The 19,940-nt window shown below is 34.5% G+C and overlaps 1 protein-coding gene across 6 annotated transcripts; it reads left to right on the top strand.

The window, feature by feature from the left end:
- Positions 1-2,556: 2,556 nt before the first annotated feature.
- Positions 2,557-19,755, top strand: LOC127838309 (uncharacterized protein CXorf38-like). Of its 6 annotated transcripts, none has more exons than XM_052365966.1 (6): positions 2,558-2,621; positions 7,071-7,722; positions 9,421-9,579; positions 10,200-10,585; positions 12,757-14,511; positions 16,808-19,746. In XM_052365966.1, exons 5-6 carry the CDS (start codon positions 12,924-12,926, stop codon positions 18,412-18,414), a joined length of 3,195 nt encoding a protein of 1,064 aa, XP_052221926.1. In that variant the 5' UTR covers positions 2,558-2,621; positions 7,071-7,722; positions 9,421-9,579; positions 10,200-10,585; positions 12,757-12,923; the 3' UTR covers positions 18,415-19,746. The 6 variants fall into 6 exon arrangements, with proteins under 6 accessions (XP_052221928.1, XP_052221926.1, XP_052221931.1 ...); XM_052365965.1 differs by having other exon boundaries at positions 2,562-2,629; XM_052365968.1 differs by lacking the exon at positions 7,071-7,722 and having other exon boundaries at positions 2,557-2,629.
- The last annotated feature ends 185 nt before the right edge of the window (positions 19,756-19,940 follow it).

Raw genomic sequence — 19,940 nt, 5'->3', positions numbered from 1 at the left:
GTAAATTTCACTTCAACTTGATACACATACTCGAATAATCTGTATGGGACTCTTCTAAATAAATCTAGGTACATGGTGCTGAGAAAATTGTATTTCGGGGAGTTCGTTCCTGCATATTTTATAATACTGTCAACATATCTGCGATTTGCTTTATTGATAACATGCTGTTTTGTCTAAAGTAAACGGTATTTTTATACAGGATATATTTCACATCTGATCTGAAAAAAACGTCATTAATTCGTACTGTCGGTACTAGGAGATTAATCAAATGAATATTTGAAGCATCTGTCAGTATTACAAAAAAGTTTACTTACACTTATCTTGTCTGTATTTAAGATATTAGTCTGGTTATTGATGGCTCGAAACTATTATAGTAATCCGAGTGTTTTTTAGCATTATTTTTGTGATTTAATTTTATTATTGATGTCTTTATAAATATATCATTTTATTTCTCAACCTACAAAAATGACGTAATGATTCATGAGGGAAAATACTTATCCTTTATTTGTTGATATTTGTTTCTGTCTTTCCCTTCATTCGTTGTAACCACAAATTCTTTCTTCTAAAAGCCATTATTCATTATTAATATTGATGTAGGTTATATGACTTATTCAATATTGTTATTACAAAATTAAATTGGTACTGTTTCTATTATATAAACACGAAGTGATGAAGCTATTGTTGGAGTAACATTAAAGTTGTGCACATGTAACTAAGTATCAACACCATTTTACTTTACACTTTACTGCATGTATAAATCATTTGTGCGTATGGTATAAGTATTGCCGTTTTTTATACCATGGTGTATTTTTACAATTTTAAAAGAATGCTATCAATATACATGTATGTTGTCATTCCATATAGTTCAGCATAAATATGAGCCGTACTCTGTCAAAAGTGGGTTAAATGCATGTGCGTAAAGTGTCGTCCCAGATTAGCCTAGGCAGTCCGCACAGGCTAATTAGGGACGATATTTTCCGATTTTATGATATTGTTCGTTTAAAGAAAGTGCCTCCTTAACAAAAGTCTATTTTAGGCACACAATGTCGTCCCTGATTATCCTGTGCGGACTACACAGGCTAATAGTGGACGCTACTTTACGCACATGGATTAAACCCCCTTTTTACAGAGCACGGACCATATGTAGAGTAATGCGTCAACGGGACACGTTGAATGTAAAATCAGTGCCTTCAACTGAATTCATCTCAACGTACGTGTACAATTTGCGAATTATAGGTCAAGATAAGTTCCAAAGAAAGTTGCCCTTAATGAGCAGTTTATTGAATGATATTGGTGCACATAAACACGGGATTATTTGCGCATTGCCTTCCTGTGGGACTAACCTTTAACTTTCAGTGAACAGTTTGCACTCCTCTCTTGTATTAATACTACTCTTTATAAGCCGGGAGAAAAATAAATGACGCGACGTTTAGCATCATAAAACATATTTATCCCATTGTTATTAAGGTAAATCAATTAAGTGCATTTCTTCTAAACTACTGATATGTATTACTTTCCCTTGCTCGAGACATCCGTGTATTGGATGGGAAATACGCATATTGATGATACAATATTGTATAAATTTCGGAAACGTATTCTAGATCTACAGCAAAGGTGTCTATGAGCTCCAATAGCTCTCTCCTTGGTAAGCGAAATCGACGGAAAAGTTCATCATCATTGTACATGTCTAATGGATTCAACCTATCTCTAAAAACTCGCTCTCTTCGAAAATGTCTTCGCATTCGATGAACAAGTCGCATGGAGGCCGCCATGATTAAACTCGAAACTATCCGCGTTCATTTTGCACGGGTTTTCAATGCCGACAAAGCGTCAAGCGACGAGCAGTCGTGGTGTGAGGGGTAGACTGCGGTCGCTCGACAATATGTCGAACAACGCGCGGTCGATTGACGACCGTCGCTCTCCATTAAACACGGCTATCGTCGCACGACGATTATTCGCTGGTACAACCATAGTCGCCCGACCATGGTCGTTCTCATTAAACCGGACCCTGAACTATTAAATTGACCTTATTGAATAATTTGAACAATTACCCCATGCTGGCTTACGTTAAACTGTCAAGCACTCGAATAGTCGAGCGCGCTGTCCTCTGACAGCTCTTGTTTTTTCTCTATCGATCATCCAAAGGAGCTTACCGACCCTTATCTTAACAGCATTTACGGTGCTCTTCTGATAAAGGTATATCCGCTTTACAAAACCCTACACACAGTAAATATCGTATTCGAACATTACTCGTCAGTAGTTAGTTATCTTAAAGCATTTTATGGCAAGATACATGTGATTTATTTAAATCAATTGAAGGTCATGGTTTAGAACATATATACATGTATAAAATTTTACTGAAATGCCATACAAAGCATTGTGTGAAAAAATAAAATTATATTTTAATATATAATAGACCATATTGCAATCTGCACATAGGCATTCAATAATTGCATGGCTGGCGAAAGACTATATTTAGATTTTAATCCTACAGAATGATATCAGTCGGTTATCATATCACGTGTCTTTTTTATCAACCTGAATTTGCCCGGGCGCTCTGCATTCGATATCTGTAGACGGCAGTGACAAGATCAAATTGTGTTATTATTTGAGGACTAGAGGTGCGCAAGTAGGTTTCCTTACTTAATAATTGCTTCTCGATTCTTAACCGAATCCTTATTCTATAAGGGCAATTATAGTGGTTTTCATTGTAGTACCATTCCAGTAAAGCCATACAACATGTGTGTTCATGCATTGTAAGTGTACTACATTTCATATATGTCTTGTCTTTGATTAAATGTTGACACCTAAAAAAATCAAACGCTATTCACAATCGCTTCTTTTATACAGAAAGTTACAATTCTGTAAGACACATATTTATAAAAAAGACGTAATGTAATTTGATTTCATTAGGAAATAAAAGGTATTTTCAATCATCAAGCGTGTTAATTAAACTATTTTTAAGAGCTAAAATATATTAACAGTGCATAAAAATACATTGAATCAAAGAAACACATTAACAATAAGTTAGCTGCACTGGAAAATCACACACACGTTATCCGGTTTAAACTGAAATATTGCGTTGATATAAACTGTAGAAAAAAAACAGTTCGCGTGTTTATCTGTATCCTTAGTGAAGAAGAAAACGCGTATCCATTATTGATATCACTCAATTAAAATACATCTGAAATGCAAAACAAAACTGTTATGTTTTTTTAAATCCAAATTTAAAACGTGAAATTTTTTACGCGATCAATCGAACAAAACAGCTTTAATTGTTCGTATACTTTGTAATAGGCTGAGATTAATTCACGCCAAGAATTCACTTAAACCAATTGGATCTTATTTTGTTATCCCATGCGCAAACTGCTGGGTTTTTAATGTTATGTTCTACTCGCCATCAGAAAACGGTTTTCAATATGAAACAATTATTAAAATGACCGTACAAGATTCAGTTGCGGAGCGAGGTCCTGACGTAAGGTCAATATGAGAAGTCAACTTATCTTCAATACATACACAAATACGAACATTTATGCATATGTATAAATTCTCCGTACTGTGTGAATTGAACTGATACATTTAGATTACAACACGTGTATGCAATACTCACCTTACAACCTTTATGGCATTCATTTAGGTTTCACGCCCCTAAAACTTACTGTAAACATCATTAAATGAAGTAGTGTAAGCAACAGGACTCAAATCATGTGTTTGTAAATAAGTGATTTATGTACGGTTATCGCGACATACTTTTTATTTCACATTTGCGTTGCATACACGCGGCGATACTAAGGTGCACGTTTTTCTCATTCGTTGACTTACTAGTATAACACACTATTATGCTATTATTACACGCACGCCGGCCATATAACTGCATATCAATGTACCCGCCATTCCGTCTTTCGATCCGCAAGTCCCTCCTACTGCATGTTCTTCATTTAATTCAAAATATATCGAAGTAATTCAACTAAAATTTCAGATATTTAAAGGCTTAAAGGTAATGTATAGAGAAACATTACTATACATTAAGGACTTTCAATTTGTTTCTTTGCGGTTTACAGAATTATTATCATTTATTTCATTGTTTGTGCTGATTATAACTCAATTATTATTGAATAAAATAAGATAAAAGTTAAGTGCATTTGTAGATGACATGTGCAGAAAAGGAAGAGGGCAATACTCGCAATTTTCTTACAAAAAGTTCCCTTTGATTATTTTGTAAGGTCAGTTTCTTGTTTGGAGCATTACGCCGCATGTAGTGAAGGTATGCCAATGAACAGGAAACTAGAAAATATGCCGGTTATAATGACTATAAATCTCTAATCAGGATTTACTGAGATACACATTCATATTTGTGTTGTTTTAAGCTGCTTAATAACATTCACTTTGCGAGTTAATCAGAGCCTCGTACAAACAATCTCTAATTTCAATTATTTCATTTTCGATTTAAGAGGCAGTACCGAATCTGTAAAATATGTTCTTTGATCCACATTTCTGTTTATTTGCCTGTTGTTATACTAGTACACCGAGATAGAGCAATGTTTCGCATTTTAGGCTCCTTGATTATACTTGTCTTCAAGATGTTATTTCATGAAGACAATTTTGCTTGTATTATTGAATTAATATACTGTTTATACTTTCTCTATGAATGTTGCATTCATTTAAAGCTGTGTATATTGCTCCGTGGTCAATTACAAATAAGTGCCTGACTGTAAAGATTTTATTTTGTCTTTTTTATTTTAAAGGTACATTGTTACCGCGGTCATTGTTGCTGTGATTATTCCTTTTAACCTATTTGTGTCTGCAACATTTTGTGTACACTTAATATTGAACTGAAATTTAAGATGAACGTTCAGAGTGCGTTTGAATGGAGCGGCTAAAACCCTGTTTTTTTTACCGGTTTATTATTTTAATCTTGTAATAGTCACCAGGCGTCAACGGTATCTAATTACTAAGTAATTAGCAATAGTATTAAAGGGATCTTTTCACGTTTTGTTAAATTGACAAAATTGAAAAAAATGGTTTCATATTCGCAAATTTTCGTGTTAGTTATGATATTTGTGAGGAAACAGTAATAGTGAACATTTACCATGGTCTAATATTGCCATTATATGCATCTTTTGACGATTTAAAAACCTGAAAATTATAAAGCGTTGCAACGCGAAACGATTGAATAATTTGGAGAGTTCTGTTGTTGTAGTTTAATTTTGTGAAACTACGAAGATTGCTTATATAAAATATAAAATACGTCTCTCATATATACTTGGCAGGATGGCCGAGCGGTATAATTGGTTTTTACTCCAGGACTCCTGTGGTCTCTGGTACGAGCCCTGATGCGGGCTGCATTTTTTTCCATTTTTTGTTTAAATTTTATTTTTGATTTTTTACTGTAGCTTTTTTGATCCAATGCTTACATTTATCATTATAAAGCATTTAATGACATACTTCAAAACATGAAAAACCTGTGAAAAGGCCCCTTTGAGCATGATTTGTAAATGTATCGTTTAATAACGGGATTCACTTGGATTTGAATTAAGTAGAATTATAACCGCAATCTTTATGAAAGTAAAAACATACTTCTACTGATGTTTGCTTTTCGATGCCGAAGTAGACTTCCGACGTCGGTTTTTTATAAATGTTGTCATATTAGTTGCATACACACGTAACATTAACAGCTAAATCAATTTCAAGCACGTGCTATTAAAAGATTGCTCGTTTGCCTAAGTAGATTATGTTAACGAGCGTAGAAGTATTTTTAATAATTCCTGATATGGGTTGGTGATAAGGAGAGGATTGCGTAAGTGTTATGTGACGGATTTAGCAACATTTGGGGTTTTCCCGTATTGTATTTATATAACAATGGTACTCTAATAATAGTCAAATAGTGGGATTCCATGCGGATTTAATGTTTATATTTAAAGCGATAACAGGTAGATAAGCTAAGTCGATTTATTACGTCGGTAAACGTTATCTTGTGTGAATATGGTATCGTTACAGAAAACAGCGTGAACTGTTCATAAATAAGGATCCCCCGTTTATCATACAGTCAATCAATCAATCGATCTGTAAACGAATTTATGAACAAACGAACGAACTAACTAACGTTTACATCAAAATGGTCAATCACTCGACATGTTAAATGAAAGTTTACATGAAATGTATATGTGCTCAAATAGTTTTTGTCTATTTAGCTTGAAAAAAATTGCTTTCCACTTTTCTTAAATCGCCTTTTCAACAGTGCATACAGAAATATTATTAACAAACTTAAAAATACTGTGTTGAATGGTATCTTGAATTATATTTATCGTGTTTTGCTTACTTTAGAAGATAACAAAATGCTCAATGTGAGTTATTGTGATAATCCGGCGTCAACTTATAGCTATTTACAACTATTTGGGCCGATGTTTCGATTTATCGTAATGAATCTAGGAATTATTTAGGCCGATATTAGATACTGTTTTAGTCAAATCTAGTACCGGTAACAATACTACAGGAATTTCAAATTAATCACTCAGTCTAATCTTCACAATATAGAGGGTGCGTTCAAATCTGGGTCATGTACAACACACACCCACGTCATCAAGTCACCAGGTAAAATCTACACCAGATTCACCATTTACGATTCAATGGTGATGAACTTTAGTCAGATTGTGCATATGGACATTATATAGCATGAGTTGGAATCTGGGTCACGTGCGCCTATAAGTCTGGTCACTAAATAAAATCTTAGGGACAAAACGTGTTACCACTCTAGAGGCTACATTTTTGTCTAAATCCTAAATTGACCTAATGAAGCTTGATAATAATGTTTATTAGAACAACAGCTAATCAGAATTAGAATACAAGTAACGTGCGTTCAAGAATACAAGTTACGTGCGTTCAAAAAGTTGATATTTATATGAGCTCTTAGAACAAAAATTACAGCAGTGTATACATTTCTGATGTTCAATACCAACACAAAGGGTATCTTATTGATCGGTTTGTCTCTAACCAGCATGTTTTATTGAGTGTCATCCATGCTGTCTTGGTATACATGTCTGTGAGATCAAACATGCAAATTTTTGTTGTAGATGACGAATTAAACTGTCATATACTCGGAGTAAATGTAAAAAGTGGAAGCTTTCAGTTAAGGATATATTAACGTATTGTTAATGCATAAACATCAACTTACTCCCCACTGAGTGGTGCAGGATGGCCACAAATATCAATTTGTTCACCGACAAGGAGGCAACTAACTGGTTCAAAGCGTGCATTGCACTCAATGTAACGAAGGAGGGACTCACTAACTTTTTGGAAAAAGAATTGCAAAAGGTTCACTCAGTCGTTGGTACAAGTTGCGGAAAGTGCTGCATTGAAAAACTCATAAAATGTCCAACGCTGAAATATTGTAAAAAGACTAAAGGAAATAATTGTATTTTCCACAAATCACAGCAACCACAGCATTGCCAAATATGCGATAAAGTGAAACAGAATATCGTTACACTGCACAGATACGGTGGGCCGTCCTGGAGGAACACTCATGCGGAAAATTGGGCTCACGATTATTGGGAAATAGGCAAATGCTTTCTCCCTCTGGACGGATATAGCAGTGTGTCATCAGTCCAGGAATCAGATTTCAATGGTGTGATAAGCATCATGTTGAATTGCCTTCATTTCCAAACATGTCTTTCTTCCGCGTGTATATCACCACCACCACCTGATGATGCATGTCTTTTAGAGAAGGTAAAACATTGCTAAGTACTAGTTTAATGAATATGCAGTATTGCGTGTTTTCAAGTACGAGAAGTAAAGAGTAATTTGCAAAAGCTGTAGCGTATTTCCCATTATTAAAAAATAGTATACGTTCCTTAATACTGCATAGACACGTCATTATATTTGAAATTTTATACACATATATTGAAAGCCTTGACTGTCTTATACGTACAAAATTAATTGTTGTGTCAAAATAGAATTATATGTAGTCACTTTGTCCATATATGAAGTAAATATATCATTATATAGGGTGCTTTTGTCAATATATTATGTCAAGCCACACTTATATTGAGTCAACAAACCTATACATCATGTCGATGTGACCTTAGGGTATGTCAATAAGTCATTATATGAGGTGCATATGTCAATATATTATGTCAAACCATCCTTATATTGAGTGGTTTCGTCATTATATTGGGTGCATTTGTCGATATATTGTGTCAAGCCATCCTTATATTAAGTCAATATGTCATTATATTGGGTGCATTTGTCAATATATTATGTCAAACTATCCTTATGTTGAGTGATTTCGTCATTATAATGGGTGCTTTTGTCAATATATTGTGTCAAACCATCCTTATATTAAGTCAATCGGCCATTATATTTGGTGCTTTTGTCAATGTATTATGTCAAACCATCCTTATATTGAGTGGTATCGTCATTATATTTGGTGCTTTTGTCAATATATTATGTCAAACTTTCCTTATATTGAGTAGTTTCGTCATTATATTGAAGAGGATCAAATTGACCGGGTCATATTGCACTGTGCACCGATACCTTCGCGCACAAATTGGCGGAAACATATCAGTGCACAGTGTGACATTACCGGGTCAATTTGGTCCACTCAATATAATGACGAAACCACTCAACTTAATGATGGTTTGACACAATAAATTGACAAAAGCACCCAATATAATGACAAATTAACTTAATATAATGATGGTTTGACACATTATATTGACACAAGCACCCAATATAATGACAGATTTACTTAATATAAGGATGGTTTGACACAATATATCGACAAATGTACCAAATATAATGACGAAACTACTCAATATAAGGATGGTTTGACATAATATATTGACAAAAGCACCCAATATAATGACGATACCACTAAATGTAAGGATGGTTTGACATAATATATTGACAAAAGCACCAAATATAATGACCGATTGACTTAATATAAGCATGGTTTGACACAATATATTGACAAATGCACACAATATAATGACGATACCACTCAATATAAGGATGGTTTGACACAATATATTGACAAAAGCACCCAATATAATGACGATACCACTCAATCTAAGGATGGTTTGACACAATATATTGACAAAAGCACCCAATATAATGACGAAATCACTCAATATAAGGATGGTTTGACATAATATATTGGCAAATGCACCCAATATAAATACATATTGAATTAATATAAGGATGGTTTGACACAATACATTGACAAATGCACCCAATATAATTACATATTAAATCAATGTTAGGGTGACTTGACATAATATATTGACAAATGCACCTCATATAATGACGTATTTACATAATATAAGATCACATCGACATGATATATAGGTTCGTTGACGTAAAAGACAGTGAAGGCTTTCCATACACATACCACTAAAGTATTTACCATGATGTATCGTTTCAAAGGTCCGTCAGATCGGCCGAGTTGTACGTCACACGTCCGACTGCAAGGTTACAGATGCTGACCTGCAAGAGTATTTCCAGACCCTGTCCACGCTCCTGGTTGATCCAAACTGCTTACAACATGATCCCTCAAGTACGATAGCATGTGCGAGACTAAGAGATGTAAGTCTAGGTGATGTAGTTCATAGTTAACATAACGAAGTATTATTGTTTCCATGATTTTTATTTTTGGCTTTGAATGAGTGTATAATACCTGCGAATGATCAGACCTTATCATTTCAATAAAGCTATGATGAAATTATTCAATTTCGACTATCAATTCCAAAAAGGTGAATTACCGTACTGTTAGTGTAAAACCTGTGAAGCAATATGAAACATGGAATAAGATAAAATAATACCTTAAAGTGACAAGGATGATTACACAAAATCATGATATAACATCGATGAGTGTTATTCTTTTAATATACTATGGCTTCTTATTAATTAAATCCCATATTCATGATATCTTATCTTTCTCACGCAAAACTTGCACATTTGATAGAATCATGGTACATGAGCATACGATTCAAAATCAAATTTGATTTATTAATTAAATAAGTGTTGACTTCAGTGTAAGATCGTACGTTTGGTTAATTTTAGTCATATTATTTGTTTCGTGAAATGATAATACGACAACACAGAAATAGACATTTATCTACCGAAAAATCATGCACACTATGATTGAGCATTTTAAATATTGGTTTTAGTCAAACACAACAAAAACATTTTGACTTTACATGCAGTTGCAGAATGATCGATTGTCCATAAAAGAACTGGGCGATCTGTTGAAAGAGGCATATCGAACGCTCGTTCTAGCGAAAGAGGCGGGCGAACGTTTTTCTTTGGAGGCTGAAAGAACATTAGAACAAGTAACTAAGGCTGGGGAACGACGCCTTAAAAGCGCAACACATGCTGGGCAACAACGCCTTAAAATCAAGACTAAGGTTGGGGAAAGCACGTATTTGCGAACATCGCATTGAAAGCAAGACACACGATGCGGAAAGATTTCTTGAAAACAAGATACAGGATGGGACACACCGCATTGAATACAATGCTCAGAATGTCATTGTGCGCATGCAACAGGCATCAATCGAAACTTCGCAAGTAGACTACGAACGGGGAGTAGCAGGTTTGTAAATTGTTTTGTTTTGCGCAAATGTTTGTCCCAATAAAAGAAATACTATATCTACGTGAAAACATCATCATTACAAAAAAAAAACGAAACCAATTCAGACAAAACAATTTGGACACTTAATTCAAAGTTGGTTTATACTAAGGCGTGTTTCATAATAGAATTCCCTTATTAATCGTTGGAGTTACACCTCTCGCTTGAGTTAGCGTTATGTTCTGATTAAGGGTGTTTTTTTGTCGAAATTCAGTATGTACTTACCTTCTGATGGTATTTGCTTTGAAATCCACATACGTGTTATGTAAGGATACTGATAAAGGCTTATAACTCTTTCAATGTGAAGAATTATACCCACTTTTATAAGTAATGTAATCCCGGAAGAGTATTTATGCAAAACCTGACAATCGATTAATGTATGTATACTGATAGCAAAATACTTTTTTGAAAAAGCAACTTCCACCTATTTTGGGTGTTTTAGATTAAGATCATCGACCAAGGGCCGTGTGGTAAAAAGTATTTTCCTGTTTTTAGCATGTATATGTAACATGTTGAAAGTTAAGTTCAAAGATTATGTATCAATTAATACAAAACGGAAAAATATTTGCACATTAATATGGCGTCGAACATATTTAATACTACTTATTATAAGTTTATCCCGATGACTTCAAGATCAGTATACACGTTTGAATACACAGCATTTCCATTATATTAAAAATGTGAACGTAATAATACCCGACATCTAAGCTGGACTATTCATTAAACGTTTAGGCTTGTCTTCGGCGCCTTGATACATGCCAAGGCTAGTACTCTTACTTGCAAACTTGCAAAGCTATTAGTCTTTTTATACTTCAAAGTTCAGAGTAAGTTGTATGCGTGAAAGTGCATATTGACGAACTACAGTGGGTTTGCACCCGGATCTGTATTTGTATCCATTTTAAACGGTTTTGGAGTCTTCATACTAGAAAGACATCTTTAAAGCACGATAACTCTGCCATGTGTTAAGATGTAAAAATAAGGGGTACGTTCAACATAACTATATCTGTGTAAATAATACATGTACTCAAAGGGAAACTGCTACCTATCGTCAAGGTTAATGACAAAGGCTGGTATCTTTGATCTACAACTGAGCAGATTTATATATATTATAGGCATAGTACCCATTAAAATATTTGCATATCTAATACTCTTTCAAACTTCCCACATTTCCTTGTTCCTGCTCAAAACATCCACCTCAAGTGGCATATGATATACACAATAAAACACTGTATTTGGATAGCACATCTTGTTCTTTGTTAAATCTTAACGATTTCAATAACTAAAAGCCTCAAATTTCGTGTTCTATTAACTTCGGTTTGTGGGAAAACATAAATAGCACTTCTTGTGTTAATATGGAAATTTACGTTACCATGTATTTTTGTGTTCAATTAAACCGCGTCCCTTCTATTGATGCATTCTTTATTTGTATTTCGTAAATAGACATATTTTAGATAAACGCGTCTTTAAACTGTGTATTGAAAACATGCGTTCTGAAAAAGGTTGTTAATAAAATCAACACTTTATGAAAGAGTTAAAACGATTTATAATTAGCGATAGACTGATACAATTTATAACAAACGTATTCCCAAACAATATTAATTACACAACATTTGTTGAACCCATGTTTTGAATGTGAACATAGCAAAAAAAAATGAAACAGCAAATATCTGAGCAAAATGTTAGCTAAATTAAATAAACAGATACTAAGTGAAGACGACTTCTTTTCACATGTATGCCTGAATACTTTGTTCCTCACTCACAATTTGCTTTAGGAATATCACACACACACATCTGATAAAGCTTTGCAATGGTTTTGCTTTTTTTTGGTGGGCCCTCATCACGGCTGAATTAACTTATATGTATTCTGATTGCTGTTGTTTAAGTCTTTATTTATTTCTACACGGGTAAGGTATAAAGAGCTTTAATATACATGTTGGCTCGTATTTAATTTTATTTGCTGCATCCATATACACAAAATGCATCATATGCAATTATTACAATTTGTTTTAAATCCTGAAAGAATTACAACAATTACAACAAAAATCAGTGTAAGCATCCAAACCCTACCTATTCATTCCATGGCATGGATAATTCATCCGTTTTGTTTAAATAATACTTCTTTATTTTTATTATAGATCTTCGCCGACGTTTAGTGGAATATTACCATGACATTTCGAGCAACGTGCCTCTTTCAGTTTTGGATCAGAGCTTTGATAAACGTATTACAGATATTTATTCTACGCCAAAAATACACCTAATTGACATTGAATAAGATGGAACACGCGTAAAAAAGGAGCAAGTAATGAATTACGAACACATATTTTATACACATGATAAGTTAAATCGACGTATATACTTACAAGGCGATCCCGGTAGCGGAAAGTCTACGTTTGCAGCGAAGTTAGTTCATTATTGGTCCCACCGAAATCAGCCTTCATCGGAATCTCGCTCTGAAAATTCAATGTTTAATGACGCTTTAATCATAAGAAATTTTAAGTTTATTTTTTTCATCTCTTTAAGAGATGCTAGGGGTCAGACCTGCGTTGTGCAGATGATACAGAAACAATTAATTGATACAATGTATTCTGGAGACAAGCGTGCCATCGCATACCTACTTTTGCACCAAATAATAGAGACGGAACGGTGCCTCGTAGTACGAGACGGTCTAGATGAATGGGTTGTTCCTGACGGTAGTAACCTAGCTGAACCTTTTATGGCGGAATTTTCAAATGACAGATGCACAGTTCTTACAACTTCAAGATCATGGAAACTAGCTGATGAACGCATCAAGAATTCGCAAATCGATATTCTCTTAGAGATCGAGGGGATTGCAGATCCTGATAGTTTTACTGAAAGAATACTGCGGTGCATACTAGACAAGAGAAACTATATTGAAACAACTGCAAGTGAAATCAAAAGCTTTATACTAGAGAGTAAACTTACCTCATTATCGTTTTCACCGATGCTGTACACCCTTGTTATCTGCACATGGGTAGACAAGATGGGGGAGGGGGAGCGTTTGACAGGATCGTCATTGTGTGCATTATACACTACTTTTCTTGAAAGCCTTTGTAAAAAGGTTAATGCTACACCTGGCTTCTTTAACGATTTAAACCCAATCGAGGTGAAGTGCTTTTCTAGCACAAGATATTTGCAGCCGATCATTCAAAACGTACAAGTCATTTCAAAAGCTGCGTTTCATCTTTTGTTTTCTACTGAAAAGGAAACGTCTATTGTATTCAACGATCATCAATTGTCAAACTATGTTTCAAAATCTGAAGAGGAGTTCGCTCTAAAAGCAGGCCTTATATCAAAACGAAAAACTAAAAAAATGTCAAATGCGTCTAATTCATTTATTCACAAAAGCATGCAGGAATTCCTAGCTGCATTTCATATCGCTCGAAATGCCCATTTGATTGATGAGATAATTTCCGGATACCTTACTCGTCATATGGATGCATATCTGGACATATCCAATGTGTTCAAATTCCTATGTGGACTTAACATTTCTGCTGCAAATAAGCTATCTAACATGATGTATGAACAAATTGCTAGAATGGTGGATACCAAGCATTTAGTTGCATTCCGTTCGTTTCAAGGCATCATATATGCTGGATACAGAGAAGCTGTTGCAAATGAAAACACGGGCATTCTTTTCAAACTCAGTCACTTCTGCGTCAATAATAACAACTTAATTGACATGTACAACATATGGACTGATAACGTGTCAAATGCTCATGTCTTGGCATTAGACATAGACGACGTAACTGATACTAACATGCATAGTTCACCTGCACATCGTAAGCAGACATCTCATGTTGAGTTTAACCTGGCATCCTGTCTTAAACTGAAATCATTGAATCTGAAGGGAAGCGGCTTACGTTTGACAGGTAAAACATACAACATATTAATACTATATGTAAAGAAGGTTTTCCGTAAATTGTAAGTGTCTGCAACGTGTTTGTATTGTCATAAAATGTACACTCTTATGAAAAGATGATCATTTAAATATAGTATAGCTTGAAATCAGGAGAACTTCACGTGTAGTCACAGTAGTTTTCGTGAACATATATGGCTGCGATGAGTTTACGGCACAGTTAGTTGAGCCATGTTTATAATGTAGCGAGCTCTTCAAATCGCACACTTTCACCATTTACTAGAAACCTTCCTTAATGTGTTTTATTAATCGAAATTAAGCGAATGAACAAGACATTTAGAAGTGATGCCCTGGTAGAGCGACAGTTCTATTATAATGTTTCTGTTTATAAAACTATTACAATGACAATAAATAGTAATACAATATAGAACGAAATTTTGAATTAATTTTACTAAATTAATGTTAATAATTTGATTTATAATTATTCTATTTTATAACAGTAATTCCAATGCTAAAAGAATCGAGATAAATGTTCATTTACATTGCAAGTGTAACGAGACGACATTGAAATATATATTTTATCGTTTTATGATTTAGATTGTGTTCAATTTTAATACGTTGTTGTTACAAGTCTAAATATATCATACCAATGGAAATCAATCCGCAACACAGAATTATTTGCAAAATAAGATGAATTCAAATTCATAAATATTGATTTACACAAAGGTTCCCGCCCTAAATACACAAAATGGAATACCGAATAAAAAAGAATCTTTGTATGTAATAAAATAATCAACCATATCGTATTTTATGACAACGCATTTTCTATTTTATGGAGCATTTAAAAAGGTGAAAAAGATTAATTAGAGAAAATGAATAAGAAATTTAACTAAGTTACATAAAACCCACTCGGTATACTTCAGGTATCATAAATCAAACATTCCTTATTTTAAATTCAATTGTCCTATGACGCCCAATACGAATTCCCTATTATCATACGGGAAATGTTGCCAATACTTGTCTACATAAACTAGATATGACACCGCACTCACCAACACTAAGTGACATCCCAATTTTGCTTTAAAGGACACAGATGCAAAACATGTCGACGATGTCGCCAACATACACTGTGCTTAAATTTGAACTAGTACTTCATTAACTTTCCGGATATGAAGTCATGCACTTTTGTGCGGATTTTAGCAGCAGTGCGTTCGGTCAATATTTTAGAAAATTAGCTTGTACCTTAATCGGATAGCTTTGTTTTATCACGAATGTTGTCATGGAAAGTATCTCTAATCTGTGTTCGTCATCTGATTGCCACATTCTTTGTATTTTAGTCACATTGAAGCGAGCAATTGACATTAACAATAAACGAAAGATTGCGTATTCAGTCAAATACCTTGAAAATAGACGAGCATGTATTTACGTTACCGTGAGCTAGCAAGTAATACCGCAAAAAGCGATTACATACACGAACCCATTAATTATATTTAAATAAAAACTTAACATTAACCCGCAGCATTACAACTATTTCATGAATAAAAATGTACATCTAGTCTTCAACGATTTTGTCTACATGATTCACATGCTGAGAAATTATATCTTCGTCGTTGGTTGATAACCTCGTGATAATAAACGATTCAAATTCTGGTTCTGGTACCCGGGTTCAATTGGTATGAATCTCCTATTTCATTATGACATAAAAAGGGTAATAATGCACAAGCAAAACATGTGTACCGATTTGCATTAAGTAATAGCACTGTTTGATTATAAATCGTATAACAGCTTGTGGGATAATACTTCCGATGGAATTTGTAACGTTCAAATATGTATGAATATGTATATAAATTACCGTTGAGAGGTATTGCTCAATGTTTGTTGTCGTTTCCATTTGGTCGTGACTTTTTTTTAAACATATGTGTTAAATTATTTGTTTTCAAATACAAATAAGATATTTAAACATATTCTTAACATATTAAACGACAAATATACCTGAGGTATACTTTCATAAGAAGCATAAAACCAGGAATTTTATGACGAGCATGCTTTACTCCACCTTGTAAATACCACACTTAAGTTTTCGTTTTATTAAGGTCTAAGTATTTGAGAGTTTAAAAATGAAGTCATACTATCGAAACAATAACAAATATTTTTTTTTGGTTATTTTAAATCAAATGTATTACATTAAAGGTAGAGTGCATTGTTATGGCAATTCATAGATTTCAAATGTTTTAGATTTATGAAAAATGATACGAATAATCGTCGTTTACATGTTCGTCACTAATATTACACTACTCGAACGTTTACAGATTCAGCCAGTTCGGTTCCATCGACACTGCCAGTGTGGATTGTTCTACATATTGCAAACTCAACCCAGTGTGTAGAACCTCCTCCGATACTTCCTAGCATAGAACAAATTGTTTTGGACAAGGTCACATGTTCCTCTTCTTGGCTACGTAGTCTATTTAACACACTTCTAAACCTCGATCATAAGGTGGAGTGTAATCTTTTGAATTGTGAAATAACATCGTGTATTGAGGACGCAGTCACGTGGTCACCAACAACGGAGATTGCAACATTAACATGTTTCAAGAATACATTAAATGTGCTTTATTTTGACAATTTAAGCACCGGTATAAGCACCGGTATGTGTGTGGTTTTCCATGGTCTGAATATCAAGTCCCTTCATTTACGCGGTAATTATAGAGATTTAAACGTGAATCATACTGAGTTATTGTCGAGGTCACTTTCTTCGTTCACTCATCTGACAGAGCTTAGTTTTGAACTGTTAGATTACAGTCCCGATATGTGGAAAGTTCTAAATGGTCTGAATATCAAGTACCTGAATCTAAGTGGTCTGTTTGGGGGTTTAAACTTGAAGCATTTAGAGTCGTTGTTGCAGTCAATATCATCGCTTGGTCATCTGGAGTGGCTTCGTATTCATATAGAACATTTCAGTATCGGTCTGGTGAAAGTTCTTCATGGCCTGAATATCAAAAGTCTTTATCTGATTGGTATGTTTGGAGGTTTGAACATACCTCATGTAGAGCCGTTTTCGCAATCGCTTGCATCGCTATTACATCTGGAAACGCTAAGTATTGAAGTATATGATGACAGTCCAGGTCTGTGGGATGCTCTCCATGGTCTTAATATCAAGAGCATGAGTTTAAACGGTTCGTTTGGACGTTTCAACGTGAAAAATATAGAGTCGTTGTCCCAGTCACTAGCATCGCTCACTCAACTTGAAACGCTTAGTATTTACATAGATGAAGACAGTCCCGTTCTATGGAAGGGGCTCCATAATCTGAATATCAAAAGCCTCAGTCTGAGTGGTCGGTTCGGATGTTTTAATGTGAGTCATATAGAGCTGTTGTCGCAGTCACTATTATCGCTCAAACAACTGGAAACCTTTTCAATATATGTCAAAACATACACCGAAATACAACTACCTCAATCATTGAAGTATTTAAATGTCTACTGCTGGGCATTGCTTCCATACGAAGTAAGAAAACTTGTGGGCACCCTATCAGCACGTTATCGGACAGTTGAGACTAATCTGGAATTCGGTTGTGCTTCTTCCGACGCTTCCACTTTTGAACGAATCCCACTTAACGAATACATTTCCATCCAACAGGAACTGGAGACACAGAAACATTTGTTAGTGAAACGATTTCGAATATTAGACCGGCTATGTAAAACCGATATGTTTGATTATGATGTCGCATCTGCCTGCTCTGTGCGTGGTGTTGGTGAGGTCGATGACGATACTCAGGATGCTGACAGCGTTCAAGAAGCTGCATCTGAAAGATTCGTAAGCGGAATGAGTAATGAAACAATAAATCGAATTTCTATTCGACTTCAAATTACGCCAGCCTTAAACGCACGAATCATCAATACATGCGGTTCAAAAACATGACGAAAATGTGAAAAATGCCTTGTTTCTATCTGGAATAGACTTTGTGGGCACAAAAACTATCGCTAACTTAGATATCATTCTTATATTAATGCATTTGGTTATGTCAAATATTTACTGTTCGCAAGCACAAATAATCCATGCATGTTCGTGAAGTTGTTTTTTATAAATACTTTACTAACTACATTTCTTTTTTTCATAGTATTTGAAGTACTGCTTTCAAATTATTTTGCTCCGCCCATAACTATTGCGGAACAATGAATGCATGAGATCCTTGCATGTACTTGGCTATACAAATCAAATCGTTTTCGTATTATAATAAATAAAAGAGCAATACGTGTTAAATTAATTGCATTTAAGACGCAATTTTGATCTTACATTTTAACATAAAATTACTCTAAAACTTATGGCAATAATTAGTAAACTGTTAAGATGTGACACGAAAAGATTGCCTATCTTTAATTTTCAGTAGGTTTCATATAATATTAAGGGACCTAAATTAGTCTATAATATCACGTTACACTATTTAATTTTGTATTTTTAGCTCGACTATTATATATGAAATATGGATAGTGGAGCTATCCTACTCACCCCGGCGTCGGCGTGAGCGTCTGCGTTAGCGTTAGCGTCTGCGTTAGCGTGCACTAGTTAAAGTTTTCGTACTACCCCAAATATTTTCTTTGTCCCTTGACATATTGCTTTCATATTTTGCAAATTTGTTAACCAACATGATCCCAACCTATAAACAATAGCAGACAACTATATCAAGCATTTTATCATAATTATGGCACCTTTTCCACTTAGAATATTCAGCAAATGTTAAAGTTTGCGTACTGCCCCAATTTTTTTCAATGTCCCTTGACATATTGCTTTAATATTTTGCATACTTGTTTACCAACATGACCCCAACCTATAACAAGAGCAGACAACTCTATCAAGCATTTTGTTATAATTATTGCCCCTTTTCCACTTAGAATATGTATATTATTGATAAATCTATGTTAAAGTTTGCGTACTACCCCAAATATTTCCTATATCCTTTGTTATATTGCTTTTATTTGTTGCATACTTGTTAACCAACATGACCCCAACCTATAAACAAGAGCAGACCACTGTATCAAGCATTTTGACATAATTATGGCCCCTTTTACACTAAGATAATTGCACATTTTGCTTTAATTGTCATAACTTCTTTGTTTATGATCACATTTCATTATTACTTTGACAAAACAACACTTACCTAAATACCACGATGGATTCCACCCAAACAATAACCCACGCCCCTACCCAGAATCCCTCCCCCCCACCCCCCCCCCAAAAAAAAATATTTGTTTTAAACATCATCTAATAAATTACCACACCCAACATTATACCCCACTCTCACCCCCACCCCCCTACCCCAACCCCCCCCCAATTTTTTTTAAACATCATCTTATAAATTACCACACCCCACATTATACCCCCGATTCAACCCCCCCTACCCCCTCAAAATATTGTTTTTTCCTTTTTTATCGTCTAATAAATTATTG

This window comes from Dreissena polymorpha, chromosome 7 (assembly GCF_020536995.1).
Source record: "Dreissena polymorpha isolate Duluth1 chromosome 7, UMN_Dpol_1.0, whole genome shotgun sequence".
Classification (NCBI taxonomy): domain Eukaryota; kingdom Metazoa; phylum Mollusca; class Bivalvia; order Myida; family Dreissenidae; genus Dreissena; species Dreissena polymorpha.
Note: the sequence above shows the minus strand (reverse complement) of the source record. Positions and strands in the feature narration are given on the sequence as shown.